This window comes from Juglans microcarpa x Juglans regia, chromosome 2S, assembly GCF_004785595.1.
Source record: "Juglans microcarpa x Juglans regia isolate MS1-56 chromosome 2S, Jm3101_v1.0, whole genome shotgun sequence".
NCBI lineage: Eukaryota > Viridiplantae > Streptophyta > Magnoliopsida > Fagales > Juglandaceae > Juglans > Juglans microcarpa x Juglans regia.
Genome location: NC_054597.1, coordinates 30,302,618 through 30,319,367, shown reverse-complemented (window position 1 = coordinate 30,319,367; position 16,750 = coordinate 30,302,618). Strand labels below are relative to the sequence as shown.

The window sequence follows — 16,750 nt, the reverse complement described above, 5'->3', positions numbered from 1 at the left end:
GTGTCGGGGACGGTGATCGCGAAAGGGCTTAAAATAGGACTTTTATTTCCCTTACAATTTTCTATTCCTAATGTTGTTTCTCTTGCTTGTACGGTTACTGCCAATACTAATGAAGTCTGGCATAAGAAATTAGGTCATTTTAATTCTGTTGTCTTGACTCATCTTATGAAACATTATTTTTTGGGCAATAAAGATTCCTTTTCTTCTGCTCCTGTATCTTTTGATTGTGCTACTTGTCGTCTTGGTAAAAGTAAAACTTTACCTTTTCCTGCACATGATAGTCGTGCTTCTAACTGTTTTGAAATCGTGCATTCTAACGTTTGGGGTGTGAGTCCTGTTATTTTTCATGGTTAGTATCGTTATCAAAACTTTATGCTCCGACTTAGGGGGGAGTACATGTCTTGTTCTTTTCAAACTTTTCTTCAGCAAAAAGGGATCATTTCACAGCGTTCTTGTCCTTATACTCCTCAACAAAATGGAGTCGCTGAGCATAAGAATCGTTATCTTTTAGATGTTGTTCGTACTTTGTTGATTGACTCTTCTGTACCTTCTAAGTTCTTGGTAGAAGCTTTATCTACTGCTGTCTATTTGATCAATCGTTTGCCTACTGCTACTTTAAATTATGATTCTCCCTATTTTTGACTATTTGGCATATCTCCTGAGCTTCACAAGCTTACTGCACAGTCTGTCACATGTGCCTTTATGGGATATAGTCCTACTCAGAGAGGATTTATATGTTATGATGCTCATGCAAATAAATCCCGAATATCACGGAATGTGATTTTCTTTTGAAAATCAATATTTCCTTTAGTCTTAGGTTATTTCTGATCCTCCTATTACTCTTCTTCCCGGTTTTGATGATATGTCTTCTTCTATTAAGCGTTTTCAACCAGGTATGGTGTATCATCGACATCTTCCTCCTTCTTCAACACCCATTCCAGACACTGATTCATCATCTGATTCTGTGGTTCCTATTCCTTGGCACTTCACCCGAGTTACACATCCACCGGATAGGTATGGTTTTCCTCACATCTTGCTTACTGCCACTCTCGACACACTATTTCTGTTCCTCACTCTTATACCCAAGCATCCACCCAAGCGTGTTGGCAGTAGGCTATGCAAGAGGAAATCCAAACTCTTCAAGACAATCACACTTGGGACCTTGTAATTTGTCCCTCTGATGTCAAACTTATTGGTTGTAAATGGGTGTACTCAGTCAAGTTTTGAGCTGATGGCTCACTGGACAGTGCTATTCAGATCGCCACTAATCCTATCTTCCATGAGCATACTAAACATATTGAAGTCGACTGTCATTCCATACGTGAATCCTTTGACAAACATGTGATTACTCTCCCTCACATTTCTATTGAACGTCAAACTGCAGACATATTCACTAAACCTCTTTCTCGGCACCAGCATCAGTTCTTGGTTGACAAATTAATGCTTTTTAATCCACCAACATTAATTTGAGGGGGAATGTTATGTATATAATTTAGGTCTTTCTATATTTAGATTGTATAGCAGAGAATTAGGCTAACTATAAATAGTCTTAACGTGTATAGACACTTAACGTGTTACAGAGAAATCAGTAGAAGAAATATCTAGCAAGTTATAACTCTTTTCTACAAATGGTTGTTATATATATAAGCTGGTAGATATAAACCAATTTTATGTTCTAGGCAAATTAATAAAGGGTCATTTTACATATAAACCAACTATCCTTAATACATGATTATTGTTCAAAAGTTAAAGCAATTACAGCACAAAGCAAAACAATACAAAACCATGACAAGAATAAAACTTTTAATGTTTCCTTGTACTTCTTTTCCATAACTTTGAATTTTGCTTCTTCAGCAAACTTACGTTCTTGATTGATCATGTCATTCATTCTTTGAGTTAACTCTAATATCATTTTACAACAATTGTTTTGTTTTATTTCAAAATCAAGCCATTGAAAAAATCTGCATTGTTTGTCCATCTTATACTTTGGACAATTGAAAAACCGTCTACCAAAACTAGTATCTTTCGCAGAAGTCCTTAGCTTTGATGGAATCCCATAGCAGCAAAGTAGTCTCTCCAACCAATCTTCATCTCTTGAAGTCCAAGAACTTGAACTAGCACTGCTGTTAAACTTGAGAGGTAAGAACATCGAGCTCAAAAGAAAGTTAATTGAAAATTAAACAAGAGCAAGAAAGTAAGTAGGAAACTAGCATTTTTTACAACATTTGATGACCCAATTTTAGTCCAAACATTGTATGAAAATAGTCCAAACAGATTGAAAGGAATAATAAAATTACATTTACAAATAGCTACTTTACATTTTGCTCTCACTTTCTACTTTCAAATGTGGTGCTTATTATACTAACAGCTACATTAATACCACGAAAAAAAAACCAACAGCATTAATCCAAGTATCACTCATGAAATGCATAGATTTAATGTCAACCTAATTCACCCCTTCACCCCACTAAGATCCCAATTCAGATTTCTATCCATCTAAATGACTTTAGATTTCTATTTCTATCCAATTCAGATTTCTATCCAAATCAATCCAGCTCAGATTTCTATACAAGATTTCAATCCAGCTCAGATTTCTATCCACCTAAATGACTTCAGATTTCTATTCAACTCAGATTTCTATCCAAATCTATCTAACTCAGATTTCACTACGTACCTTCATTCTTCAGTAGAGTCGAGGGAGGGTTAGGGTTTTGAAGTTTTTTCAAGCAAGCAATGAAAAAACCCTATAAAATTAAACTTTCAAAAATTAGGAATTTCTGAAAAATAAAATCGTGTATTTATAAAAAATACGCTCCTAATCTACTGTTAATTTCACTTGAGTCGCTTTCGAAAATTAGGGATTTTTGAAAATTACCTCGACGTCTTCTTTGCAGGTCTCGATATCACGTTAGGGTTCAGTCACAAGAGAGAATGAGAGAGACAGAGATGGAGTTTTCGGATCGAGAGAGGCAGCGTGACCTAAAGTTTGGGTTTCAATTACACTTTTGAATCGAGAGAGTGAGAGAGTAGGGAGAATCTGGGTGGCTTTGATGAGAGGCAATGAGGGCTTGGTTTTGTCTCTCGAGAGGGAGCAGAGGTTTTGATGAGCATATGGGTGGCTTTGATAAGAGCAGAGAGAGAGGGGGAGGGGAGGCTCGAGAGGCAGAGAGAGTGAGGGACGACACAGATTCCTTGTTATGCGGAATGTAATTTGGATAATGTGCTGCTTTGTATCACCTCTTTATTAGTCTTCAATAAGACCACATTATAGGTATCTCCTACGAGTTCTCTATTGTTAAAAGAAAAACCCTGAAGATAGAGAAAGAAAGGAGAGCAGTATGATATTAGTACATGGACGCAAAAAGAAGGGTTAGTTTTGTAAAATTGAGCTATCTTGATAAATAATCCCGACTGAGGCTGCGAAGGCTCAACCCGATCATCTATCCCATCCCTACGCCAGAGAGACCGAGAGAGTGTGCGCGTTCCCTTCCCTGGTCGTCTGCTCTCCAATTCCTAAAATCTATTCCATAATTCTGAATCTGAATCTGAAGCTTTGCGCGGGAAAAATATGTCTGGAAAGGGCGCGAAGGGTCTGATCATGGGCAAGGCCTCGGCGGCCGCCAACAAGGACAAGGACAAGGACAGCAAGAAGAAGCCCATCTCTCGCTCCTCTCGCGCAGGCCTTCAGGTCCGGATCTCTCTCTTTCTCTATCTCCGTCTCTCTGTTTCTTTAACTTCTACGTTTCACTCTCTCTCTCTCTCTCTACTTTCACCCTTTGCCTTGACGTTTCTTTCTTTCTCCGTATAAAAATAAAACAAACCCATTATTCCGGTTGTGGGATTTCTGGGTTTCTCTTGTTTATGACTTTTTTTCGCTTGGTAGCACAACAAAGTTGTCGGAAATAGTGAGAAATTATTATTCCTATCGAATTAGTTGGCCTTCCTGCAATTTTCTGACTTGGGTTAGGTGGTATTTTTCATTTTCTAAGGACCCAAACAAGATTTAGTGTCGGATTCTTCACTGTTTGAAAGAGAAAATTGTAAGACGCCTTGAAGGTTTAAGACACATTTGAGATATGTTTACCTTCTAGGTTTAGGACACATTTGGTGTCAGATTTTTTTCTCCATTGCAGCTTCTCTTGATACGGATTCTTGTAGTTCAGTGTTTATTGTCCTAGTATGAACTTTTTGTGAGAGTAGTTGAGAAAAAACTTAAAGGGCACATTTGGTAAGTGAAAATGTTTGTAATTTTTGAGAATTCTTGTAAATTTTTCTAAGATTGTGTTGTGTTGGGTTTGTGAGAGTGAGTAGGTAGAATTGGAAAGTTGTTGGATGAAATTTATGAGATTTTTTTGTTTTTGTTTGTGTTTACTTTTCAAGGAAACTTTTTTTTTTTTTTATAAGTAAGAGATAAATATTATATATATGAATGAAATAGGCATAACTTATGTACACAAAAAGTATACAGAAGAACACCTAAATACATTCTAAAACTAATAAATTAAAGACAAGAAATCATGAACATTGCCCCCATGCAATACAATAGCAGAAAGCCAAGACATTAAAGTGTCGAACAAAAAATTCTTCAACTCAGCCAATGTGCATTCCTTATTTTCGAAGCATTGTGCATTCCTTTCCATCCAAATACACCACATAATGCACAACGGAATCATCTTCCACACCGCTGCCACTTGATGACAACCTTGCATCTTTCTCCAACAACCCAACAGATCCACCACCCTTGTAGGCATAACCAAGCAACATCAACCCTTTGAAAGATCTCATCTCACAACACTCTTGTTACCTCACAGGGTAGTAAGAGATGGTCCACAGATTCTCCATTCTTTTTACACATGTAACACCAATCCATCACTACACATCCTCTCTTCCTCAAGTTGTCCGTGGTCAAGATCTTCCCAAGGGCAACATTCCAAACAAAAAATGCTACTTTAGAAGGCACACGAGACCTCCTAATGTTCTTCCAGGGAAACGGAGTATGATCTTGTGTTGTCAAGATGTTATAATACGCCTTCACTGTACATATCTTGTGATTATTAGACCTCCACTTCAATCTATCTTGCTGTGCTATAGGGGTCCCCATGGAATATAGTATGCTGAAAATTTCTGCAACAATAGATAATTCTCAGTCATGAAAATCCTTATTAAAGAGAATATTCCATTGATACGAGCCATGAGAAAATAACCGCACATCCGCCACTGACGCCTCCCTGTTAATTGCAATACGATATAGAGCCAGAAAGGCCCTTTCCAAAGCTTGATCTCCACACCACACGTCCCGCCAAAAACTGATTTGATTGCCCTCACCAACTACAAAACAGATTTGATTTGCAAAGCATGACCACCCCTTCCTTATAAACTTCCATAAACCCACACCATAGCCCCCCACTCTCACTTCGTTGGAACACCAACCACTCCTAGCGACACCATATCTAGTGTCAATAACTTCCTTCCACAATGATCCCCCCTCCGAGTGATATCTCCAAAGCCATTTTCCCAATAGAGCTTTATTAAAAGTTCTCAAGTTACACACTCCCAACCCCCCATTCACAATTGAGGTACAAACTGTTTTCCATCTAACTAGATGAAATTTCTTCTCCTCCCCCATGCCTCCTCATAAGAACGCCCTAAATAGTTTCTTCATCTTGTTCACCACCTCTGCAGGCATAGGAAATAAAGATAAAAAGTATGTGGGGAGGTTAGTGAGAGTACTCTTAATAAGAGTGAGGCGGCCCCCTTTTGATAAATACACTCGTTTCCAACCAGCCAACCTTTTCTCTATCTTCTCCACCACCCCATCTCAAATAGCTCTATTCTTGAAAGTTGCTCCCAACGGAAGGCTCAGATATTTCATTGGGAAAGAAGACACCTTACATTCTAGAAGGCTTGCTAAACTGAGGATATTAGAAACTGCACCCACAGGAACCATATTAGACTTGCCAAGGTTCACCTTAAGCTCTGACACTGCTTCAAAGCAAAGTAACAATGCTCGTAGAGTTTGGATCTGGTTATTATCCGCTTCACAAAAGACTAAAGTATCATCTGCAAAAAGGTGTGAGATGATAGTAGGGCCACCAGAGCCATTGCCCACCTGAAAACCAGCTAAAAACCCTCCCCCAACAGCAGCCTGCACCATCCTACTTAGAGCCTCCCTAACTATAACAAATAAAAGTGGAGATAGAGGGTCTCCCTGCCGCAATCCCTGCGAACTATAAAAAAACCAGTAGGTGTGCCGTTTACTAGAATTGAGAACCGGACGGTTGAAATACAATGGTTCATCCATGAAATCCACCTAACCCCAAAGCCACACCTTTCAAGCAAGTATAAGAGGAATTCCCAGTTCACATGATCATACGCCTTCTCCATGTCAAGTTTGCAAAGAACACCTGAACCTCCCTCCCATAGTCTGTGGTCCAAGCACTCATTTGCAATGAGTACCGAATCAAGAATTTGTCTCCCCCCGAATAAATGCGTTTTGAGACTTGGAAATAATATGCTCCAACACCGGGCTAAGCCGGTTGGCAAGGACCTTTGCATTAATCTTATACACGCTACTAACCAAGCTTATTGGACGAAAGTCCTCAATAGTCAAAGCCCTGTGTTTCTTAGGAATGAGAGCAATGAAGGTCGCATTAAGGGATTTTTCAAACTTTTGAAAAGAGTGAAATTCACTAAAAAACTGCATTACATCACCTTTCACAATGTCCCAACAAGTTTGAAAGAAATCCATTGAAAAACCATCTGGACCCGGCACTTTATCCTTAGCCATACCAGAGATGACCTTATAAATCTCTTCTTCAGCAAAGGTCTCTCCAAAACACTCACATTCTACAAGGTCAATTGCCTCAAAAGGCAAGGCATCAAGCTTCCGCCTCCAAGGAAACTAAGGCAAGTGATCAGATGAATTTCCTTTTGATAAATAGAAAAAATTTGTATGTTAAAGATATTTGGATTGAAGTTGACCTTTTTATAAAAAAAGGTTCTATAAATTTTTGAAACCAAACATGTCTTAATTTTTTAAATATATTTTATACTCATCAAAAATTTTTTTAGAATATATTTTGAGATTAATGCGGCTAGATGCTGTTGAGATTGCTTTGTAATATATGTTTATTGTTTCAAGCTATTTTTGTGCCTAGACATGGTTTAGGCATCTGAAGGTGTTGCTGCCCTTAAGTTTATTTTTGCCTGTTAGGTTTAGGGAAGGATTTGACTTACGAAAAGCATAGGAAATTTATAAGTGTGTAACAAGTTATCCTTTTGGCTCTTTTTTTAGTGAGCATAAAGTGCAAAAAGCATGCTTTTTTAGTTTTTTCGAAGTATATACATATAATTTAACTATTACTGTTTTTCTTCGGGTAGATTGGGGATTAGAAACTTGTTATTGTTCAGAAATTCTCTCTTTGCAAGTGGTTATGGCGTTATGCCTCTTAGAGAGAGAGAGAGAGAGAGAGAGAGAGAGAGAGAGAGAGGGAGGGAGGGAGGGAGGGGGGAGGGAAGTCAAATATGAAATCTTGAGTGGGGAGGTTGGTGTTAAAACGAGGTAAGTGAATCATTTGGGGTGGGGGGAGTGTGTGGAAAAAATATCAAAAGATGGTGGAGGGATTGATTACTCTCTTTGGTCTTCGATTTGAGCTGGGGAATGGATTTAAGATTAGAATTCGGCATGATATATGGTGTGGAGACCAGCACATGAAGAAAGCTTTCCCGACATTGTATAGTACTCATGGAAAGAGGCATTGGTAAAACACTTCTGCAGATCTTTGACAATAAACCCCAATGGAATGTCACCTTCATTAGAACAATACATGATTTGGAAGTAGGAAGGATCTCTTTGTATTTTGATTGTTTCTCTTTTAGGCAAATAAGAGCAGAGTTGATAAGATGTGCTGGATTCTCTTCAATGACAGATTTTTGCCACCAAGTCTTTCTACCACATGCTTTTCCTTTAAGATGACCTCCTTTTTCCTTGGAAGAAGATTTGTATAAATAAGGCACCATCAAGGGCCGCATTCTTTGTTTGACAATGTCAGGGCAGATCTTAATGATGGATAAATTGAGAAAGAGGAATATTGTAATAATGAAATTGGTGTTGTATGTGTGATTAAGGTGGAGAAAGTGTCGATCACCTGTTTCTTGCAAGGTGGCTAGGGATTTATGAACATCAATATTTCACACATCCGGGATTGATTGAGTCATGCCTCAAAGGGAGGTGGATTTGATGGCTTGTTGGCATAGTCCTATTAGTATTCATAGCAACTTCGAGGCTTGGAAGATGGTCCCATTGTGTCTGGCTTAGTGTTTGGCAAAAAATGCGATGCCCGGACTGTTGAAGATTGCAAGAGGACGGCGACAGAATTCGGAGTCCTTATGTTCAAGTCTCTTTAGGAGTCTCTAGAATGCCCGACTTTTCAGCTTTCTAGAATGTAATTAGGAGTCTCTTTTGTATACTTCCTGTGTATATGGGTGTTGCCTAGTTTCATTCCATCAATAAAATTTCGTAGTTATCAAAAAAAAAAAAAAAATGTTCAAGTCTCTTTAAGGTTTGATAAAAACAGGGCCAGTTTTATTTTATTTTTTATTTTTACTTTGACTAAAATGGGTTGATAAGGTTAAGAAAGGGTCAGACACAGGACAGTTGATACTTGGTTGGTGCCTTTGGTGGAAGTTAAATAGTATGAATCCCTTTCTTCCCAGGAAAGAGATTAGTAGAGTAGGTAGCTTACTGAATTGATGATAAAATAGAATCCTGGGCCTCGAACAGTGATTCAATTGATGATATAGAAAGATTTCTTGGTTCAGTTCTCCACCTTAACGATAGAAAAAATTATTAATATTGGTTATCCAATTATTCTATTAGAGGCAATGTTCTATCTAGTGCATGGCTTAGTATGATTATTACCAAAAAATTTAAATGTCATATTTGAGAACCCATTTTTGTTCGGCTTGAGCTCTCTTTGTGCCTTTACGTGGGATTACATGTTTTATAAGAGGCAACTTCATCATGCCTCTTACGTATTTTGAGCATTGATGTAGGGATGTGATTGAGGTAAGTTTTTCCTTTTTTAAGGAAATTGGACAATGTTCAAGTTGAAGACAAATTTTTTATGTAGCAGTTAGATTTCCAAATACTTAATCAAGGTATCAACTCTTGTTAGATTTGTATGCATCGACTGCTTTCCTCACCTGTTCTTTTCTTCTATTCCATGGTTGTCTTTTTGTTCTGATCTGTTATGTACTGTTTTTTTTCCTTTTATGCATTTTGATATGACTTCTGAGATTTTGCAAGTGGACATGTGTAGTTGAGAGCTACGTGTTTAGCTAATCATTTTGAAACGTAGTGTTTTTACGGAAGGTTTTTTTTTTAATCGGTAAGCAAGATTTTATTGATTAAAAGAATAAGCAAGAGTCCAAGTATACATGACATATGCAAGAGCAACGCCTAAGCATGCTAGTTTAGAGATACAAGGAATTTATGAAAAGACACGAAATGAAAATCAATTACAATCGACCATTGGAGTAAAGTATTGAAAATTAGATTTCTAAGCTCATCCATTGACCACACTTGATCTTCGAAACTTCTTTGGTTCCTCTCCCTCCAAATACACCACCTTAAACATATTGGAACCATCTTCCAAATTGAGGCGATCTGAGAGTTGCCTTGAATGGCTTTCCAAGAAGCTAGGAGGTCCACTACCCATCTCGGCATCACCCCAGCTAGTCCCATCCAAGCAAAAACTTCATTCCAGTGTCTTGGCAATCTCACAATGTAGTAGATGGTCAACCGACTCTCCACTCATTTTGCACATACAACACCAATCTATGACTATGATCGTTGTTGATGGAAGAATTAAATTGCATTAATATATTTTTTTTCTTGGATCGGTGTATTAGGTGTTATGTTTGTATAGGAAAGTGTGCTATAAAAACTTGCTGCATTAGACAATTAATAGTCAGGGTTTTGAATGCTGTATTTTCTTTCTCTCACAATTCATTTTGGAAGATATAATTGCAGTTTCCGGTGGGTCGGATCCACCGTCTACTGAAATCAAGGACCACATCCAGTGGGAGAGTTGGAGCAACAGCCGCAGTCTACTCTGCAGCGATCTTAGAGTATTTGACTGCAGAGGTGCTAGAGCTGGCTGGCAATGCAAGCAAGGATCTCAAGGTCAAACGTATCACCCCCAGGCATTTGCAGCTTGCAATCCGAGGTGATGAAGAGCTCGATACTCTAATCAAAGGAACAATTGCTGGTGGAGGTGTGATCCCTCACATCCACAAGTCACTTATCAACAAGTCATCCAAGGATTAGACTACAAATAGGGTTAGCGCTGGCATACATTTGTGGACTTTCTATGTAGGAATTGATGTTTCTCCTTGATCCTAAAATCTTAGATCGGTGTTCTCTTCTTCCAAGAAAGTAGAGGGGTCTGTAGTTGTGTGTTTAAATTAATGTTGGCCATGATTTTTTCTCCTGGTTTTGAACTAGTTATGTTTCTGATGATATCTGTTCTGGATGATGTCGCTGTGACATAACTTAGGCTCATTTTTAGACGTTTAAGTATTCTGTTGCCTCGAATTAGAAGTATATTTGTTTGTTCCATTGTAGTTAAATCGATTTCATTCTATGTATCTTCCACGTCAGTCGTCAGGAATTGGGCAGTCTTAGTGAGTAGCTTGGCTTGCTGGTCATCCCATCAGCTGAAAGTATGGCTTCTATGTTATCACATTGTTTTCATTACATCTCGAATATTTTTCTATGATGAACTTGGTCAACGTTGGCTGTTCTTTTAAGATCTATATTCACTTCGACAAAGTGCAGCCCCGCTAGCAGCACCTAACCACTTGCGCCAACGTCTAATATTGACCCAAGTGAGGCCTCGGCATACGCAATGGGGCGGTGGAAAATGATCCTCTCCATTTTAATACTGTACTATTCATTTGAGTCATTTCAGCGCCCCCTTGATGATGTTAGGAACCAATGCGTGACTACAACATACTAATTAATTACAACAAGAGAGAACGTTGCATACAGAGCACACTGTTGACTGGCCATAGTCTGCATACTCGAATGCGGCACATTGAAAAGTAGGGCTCGTTATTTCCCCCCTCCGTGCAACACATGTAGTTTCACCGACGGCAAACGTGAACTGCGATTTTAACTGAGTGAAGATGCAAGCAAAATATGCAGTGCTCACAGATAATAATGGCACCAGATATAGCTACTAGCTCCAACTTCAGATTTCAAATCTCTAAGATCCCAAATCATTGGTATTTGAGTTAATACATAATAAGTCCCTGAATTTTTTCAAGCGTTTTTTGTTTTGTTTTCTTAAGATGATAATAGCATGAGTGCACGACTAACTTGAAAATGGCGGATTGGCACGGAACCTGTTAGAGGCAGTCAGGTTTGATGGCAATTTTTGAATATCGTAGTCCAAGATTCTTGACATGGAAACAATGAATGAATGAATTCCAACACCTCAGTTAAAAGTAGTAAATAATTTCACCATTCAGAAAGTCACCACCAATTGCCAAAATCTAGTTTCGGAACATGTAACTTTTCTTAAATCTAGATGGTCGATACCTTTGGAACATCTACTGGGAACTTATGGATTTCATCCATCCAAGGGTTCTTCTCCTTTGCTGCGTTTATGGTCCTCAGAGCCTTCCACACTGCACTGTTACACTTAAACCCTGAACCGAACGCTATTTGCCATGTTCTATCCCCCTTCTTAATCCTCCCCTTTGCTTCTGTATATGCAAGTTCATACCAAAAAGAACTGCTTGAAGTGTTTCCAAATCGATAAAGCGTCATCCTTGACGGTTCCATATGCCAATCAGATAGCTGCAAGTTCTTCTCCAATTCATCCAAAACAGCTCTTCCTCCAGCATGAATACAAAAATGCTCAAAAGCTAGTTTAAAATTGGGAATATAAGGCTTGACCTTCATCTTGAAAACTTTTTTCCCAACTAGTGTAGCAAAGAAAAGGAGTTGTTCCGACATTGGCAACACAAGAGGCCCCAAAGTGGTGATGTTGGTCTTCAGAGCATCACCAGCAACTGCCATAAGATCCTTTGACAAAGTAACACCGACTTTTCCTATGGAGTCTTCTTCTTGGGTGACACAGCCTAAGCACTTGTCATCTGCACCCTTGTGGGTACGAACAGTATGTAGCAACTGGTATTTGGATCGTCTTCTGTCAGAATGTTTGTTAGCAAGAAGTATTGCTGCTCCTCCCATTCGAAACAAGCAATTTGAAACAAGCTTTGATCTATCGTTGCCAAAATACCAGTTCAGTGTGATGTTCTCCATGCTGATAACCAATGCATATAAGTTGGGATGGACCTGCAGAAGTTCTTTAGCAAGAGAAATTGAGAGTAGACCTGCACTGCAGCCCATCCCACCCAGATTGTAGCTAACTATGTTTCCACGAAGCTTGTACCGGTTGACCACCATGGCAGAAAGAGATGGGGTTGGATTGAACAGACTGCAATTCACAATCAAAATTCCAATGTATTTGGGCTTTACTGCAGTCTTGGCAAAAAGCTCGTCAATGGCACCAAACATCACAGTCTCAGCTTCTTTTCTAGCTTCTTTCATTGATGGGTTTGGAGGAATATTCAGAAGAGCCTCAGGAAGGTAAGTAGAATCACCAAGGCCAGACCTCTCAAGGATCTTTCGCTGGAATTGAAGATTCTCCTCCATAAATGTGCCGGTCATCTGAGATTGATCCATGAAGATCTTTTTGGTGCATTTTCGAGACTCTTCAGGCTTGTAGCAGGAGAAGTTGACAAGGTACACAGGGCAAGGACGGGTGAGAAAATAGACAGTGGATAAGAAGACGAGGAGAGCCGAACAGATGATCACAGAAAGTAGATTGTACTGGAGATGCTCCCAAAGATCATAAAGATCTTTTAAAGAAAATGTTGAGAGCTGTACGGCCATTACAACTACAAGAGGGGAGAGGAAAAGGTACATTCCATGGGTGATGAGGTAATGGTAACCCAGCTTCACATATTTTAGTTTAATGGATTTCTTGAAATCGGGGAGGTTACGTGATGATGAGGTTGGGATCAAGGGGACATCTGGTTTTGCCGCTGCCATTTTTCCTATTACATATCCAAGCAAACTGAATAAGATAAAATACAAGATAAAGAAAAGAGTAATGCTAGGCTACTGCCGAGCAGTGACTGCTGGGCGTGCCCTCTAGGTAAAACTCATCTTTTTTATTTTTTTCATTTTTCCCTTTCACATTTTTAAAAAAAAATATCAATTAACTAATAGTCACTTTTTTAATTAGTAAGTAAAAAAAAATTAAAAAAATAAATAAATATATGAGCGGTCAAAATAAGGGAAGGGCATACTAACATTATTCTAAAGAAAATCATAGTTACAATCAGTTCTAATCGCACATTCTGAACATCCCAAAGGAGAATAAGAATGATCGATAGTGTTTCTAATGTAGTATTCGTGTGGTCTTTCAGTGATAAATTAAATCAGATATGACAGTCCCTTTTTTTATTTTCCTTTTCAGGTCAAAAAATGTCTTTTAAGTTCCATACAAAGTATCTGAAAAGTGGATTCTTCCTTGGATACATGCATCTACAAAATTAGCATGCACACATTGTGACGTCAATCGCAAAGCTCTCTCTTTTTTCTCTAGTTTTATCACTAAATAATCTCACTTTATCCTCTGTAAATAGAATTGAGCTATACATCAGCAATCCCAGATCAGAATTCCACCTTATGGAAACCAAAGCAGAAAATGACAACGGAAATAAAGCCAGATCAAAATTCAACTCGGACCAGAATTTCAAAGGATATGGACAAGTTAATAGCAGGAAAACCCAGAAGAAGAGCAAAAGTTCAAAGGTTTAAACTGAAATTTCATTCATCCAAAGGGTCCATTGCAAAGTAAACCAAAATCCAAATCCAAAACGACTAACCTTGAATGCCGAAGCTCACCGGAGATCGCACCAGGACAGCCAGAGAAAAAGACCCAGGTCTCAGAGAGAGAGAGAGAGATACGAAGTCCAAAGGTAATTAATAAAAAAACAAACAAAGAAGATTGGAAAATCTAAAAAGGTTTTCTTAAATAAATGTAGAATTTAGAAATTGAGATGGAAGTAAAAGTATGGAAGTAGAGGAGAGAGATCCATTCAGATGAAAACGCCAAAGCCCATAGAAGCCGTAAGATGAGAGTGGCGAAGGGTACGCGTTTTTGGCAAGACTTTAAACAGCGGCACTTCCCCAAATTTGATTTTTGACCGTTATTTCCTTGATTATCCAAATGATTTGGTTCCGTGGTGTGTCCCAAACGATCCCTCTCTGTTTTTATTTGTTTTAAGTTTGGGACTTTCCTTAGCATCATCATCAATTTTTATATTTTAATTGGCATGCTGTTTTTATTCTAGAAAGCTATATTTACTAACTATTAGGCTATATGGAGTCTTCTCCTCCTAGAGGGTGAGGTTTAGTCTTTGCGAGAGCATTGGTGGTCTCTGCACTTTGGGTGTGGGGTGTTATGGAGACAGAGCTGGAGAAGATGTGGAAAGGCTTCTCTTTACCGGATCAGGAGAGAGTTGAGGTGGAGTTTCCATAGGCTGAAGTGGTTAGAGAAGCAGTAAAAGGGAAGTTATGTACTATGGTACTGGTCATTTCTGAGAGAATGGTCAACAAAGAAGCTTTCCGGTCCACAATGGCGAAAGTGTGGAGCACGATGGGCTGGTTACAATTCAAAGAGATGGGCCATAATAAATTTTTGGTGGAGTTTCAGCACCAACAAGATAAACAGAAGGTGCTTCTGGGTAGACCTTGGACTTTTGATAAGTTTTTGGTATGCATGGAGGACCTCGAAGGGACTCTAGTTCAAAATGAGCCGTCTTTCTCTTCCGAGGACTTCTGGATACAAATTCATAACATGCCTTTGGTGAGCATGACCCATGAATTAGGAAGACAACTGGGATCTAGAGTCGGGAGTGTTCTCGAGTTGGACTCCAATGGGTCTAGTAATGCATGGGGTCCTTTTTTACGTATGAAAGTAAAGATTGACATCACAAGGCCTCTGTGTAAAGGAAGGCTTTTGAAGCTGGAGGATAAACAGGTATGGCTGCCTATTAAATACAAACGCCTCCCATCCTTCTGTTTCCAGTGTGAAACCATTAAACACAAGGTTGGAGGATGCTCACAAGGAGCTAGAGGAACATACAGAAAGACTAGCAGTGATTTTGGCCCTTGGCTCCGTGCTAATCCTCCTAAGGCAGGCAGCACAACCACTAAAAGATACGAAGGAGGTGGCTGGAGCTTTGAGCACCATGTCGGGCAGGAGGATAAATTAGAGGAGGGTGGCCATCCTGTCAACGATAACCAGGCCCCTAACTTTCAGGATCCTGCCACAGGTACCCATACTTTTGTAGTTCCCAAAAAGGAGGTCCAACAGAAGTGGCAAGCTTACCTACCGAAAGTGGTAAGTGTAGAGGGAAATTCACCAAGCTGCCTACTGCTATTAAAGGTTAACCAGGATCTCTTTTTAATAAAAAGGAAATCTCCAAAAACGATTCTATGGGAGGAGGTTCAAGATTTACTGACACTACCTCGAAACCTGTCGACAAGAGGTGTGGGTCTTCGAAAGCTCCTGCAGAAGTGGTGATGTTACATGCCAGCCACATAGATGACTTTCCAAAAGCTGAAAAGGGCCAATCCTTAGCTTCTCAGGTTAGTTCACTAAACCAATTTATGTCCCAAAAGATCAACGAACTGGTTCAAGTAAAGAAGAACCCTCATTGGAAAAGACGTGCAAGGGCTCACAACCTTGATGCAGTTGAGCTCACCCAGGATTCTCCTCTAAAGGCCTATTCCATAACTCCTATGAAGCGGAATTTTGCCTCTGAGCAAGATGAGGAAAGGCCCCCTAGTGTTAGTAAAAAACAAAAGGTTAATTTTCCATATATGGGAGAGATGGAAGATGAAAGGATGGTGGTGGCTGCTATGCAGCACCACCAAGGTCCATGATTTATATAAGCTGGAACTGCCGGGGGCTTGGGAAACCCCGGACAGATCATGAACTTCACCTTTTGGTGAAGACTAAGTCCCCAAGTCTCATTTTCTTAATGGAGACTAAGTTCTCCAGGTCTAAGATGGAGAAAGTGAAAATTAAACTTGGTATGAAAAACCGTTTTGTGGTGGATAGCAAGAGGGCGAGTGGTGGTCTGGCCTTATTTTGGAAAGAAGAATTGAATGTGGCACTGGCATCTTACTCCCAATTCCATATCTCTACAAAGATAAAACAAAGAGGCAATAAGGGAGATTGGCTCATGACAGGTTTCTATGGCCACCCGTTGACATCCAAGAGAAGTAGTAGCTGGAACTTATTGAAAGCCCTAAAACCTACTGATAATGTACCATGGTTGTGTATAGGGGACTATAATGAAATTATGCACAATGGTGAAAAGCTTGGAGGGGGAATGAAACCTTATTCTCAGATGGAAGCCTTTAGACAATCTCTAATCTTGAATGGGTTGAGTGACTTGGGTTATACAGGAGACATTTTCACATGGTGCAATAACAGACAGGGTCCTTAATTCACCAAGGAAAGATTGGATAGGGCGTGTGCAAATGCTAAATGGATGGAGATGTTTTCAGATAACATGGTGAGTATAGAGGCTGCCTAACAATCAGATCATAGGCCTCTAATAATATCCATATCTTCTAGAGGTCAGTTCTTTTCCA

General features: G+C 39.3%; 2 protein-coding genes across 3 annotated transcripts; one reads left to right on the top strand and one right to left on the bottom strand.

Annotated features, from left to right (window-relative positions):
- Positions 1–3,404: 3,404 nt before the first annotated feature.
- On the top strand, positions 3,405–10,579 carry LOC121252506 (probable histone H2A variant 3). The gene is made up of 2 exons (XM_041152199.1): positions 3,405–3,688; positions 10,034–10,579. Exons 1-2 carry the CDS (start codon positions 3,569–3,571, stop codon positions 10,328–10,330), a joined length of 417 nt encoding a protein of 138 aa, XP_041008133.1. The 5' UTR covers positions 3,405–3,568; the 3' UTR covers positions 10,331–10,579.
- A 926-nt stretch (positions 10,580–11,505) lies between these two features.
- On the bottom strand, positions 11,506–14,361 carry LOC121252501 (3-ketoacyl-CoA synthase 11-like). Of its 2 annotated transcripts, none has more exons than XM_041152195.1 (2): positions 13,969–14,361; positions 11,506–13,151 (listed from the first exon to the last, which is right to left on the bottom strand). In XM_041152195.1, exon 2 carries the CDS (start codon positions 13,124–13,126, stop codon positions 11,591–11,593), a length of 1,536 nt encoding a protein of 511 aa, XP_041008129.1. In that variant the 5' UTR covers positions 13,127–13,151; positions 13,969–14,361; the 3' UTR covers positions 11,506–11,590. The 2 variants fall into 2 exon arrangements, with proteins under 2 accessions (XP_041008129.1, XP_041008128.1); XM_041152194.1 differs by having other exon boundaries at positions 11,506–13,131; positions 13,969–14,360.
- Positions 14,362–16,750: the final 2,389 nt, after the last annotated feature.

What these genes read in the sequence shown, in the direction of transcription:
- LOC121252506 (XM_041152199.1), top strand. Translation starts at nt 3,569, where the DNA reads ATGTCTGGAAAGGGCGCGAAGGGTCTGATCATGGGCAAGGCCTCGGCG. An exon ending in CCTCTCGCGCAGGCCTTCAG is followed by an intron (nt 3,689 to 10,033) that starts GTCCGGATCTCT and finishes ATATAATTGCAG; the next exon opens with TTTCCGGTGGGTCGGATCCA.
- LOC121252501 (XM_041152195.1), bottom strand. Translation starts at nt 13,126, where the DNA reads ATGGCAGCGGCAAAACCAGATGTCCCCTTGATCCCAACCTCATCATCA.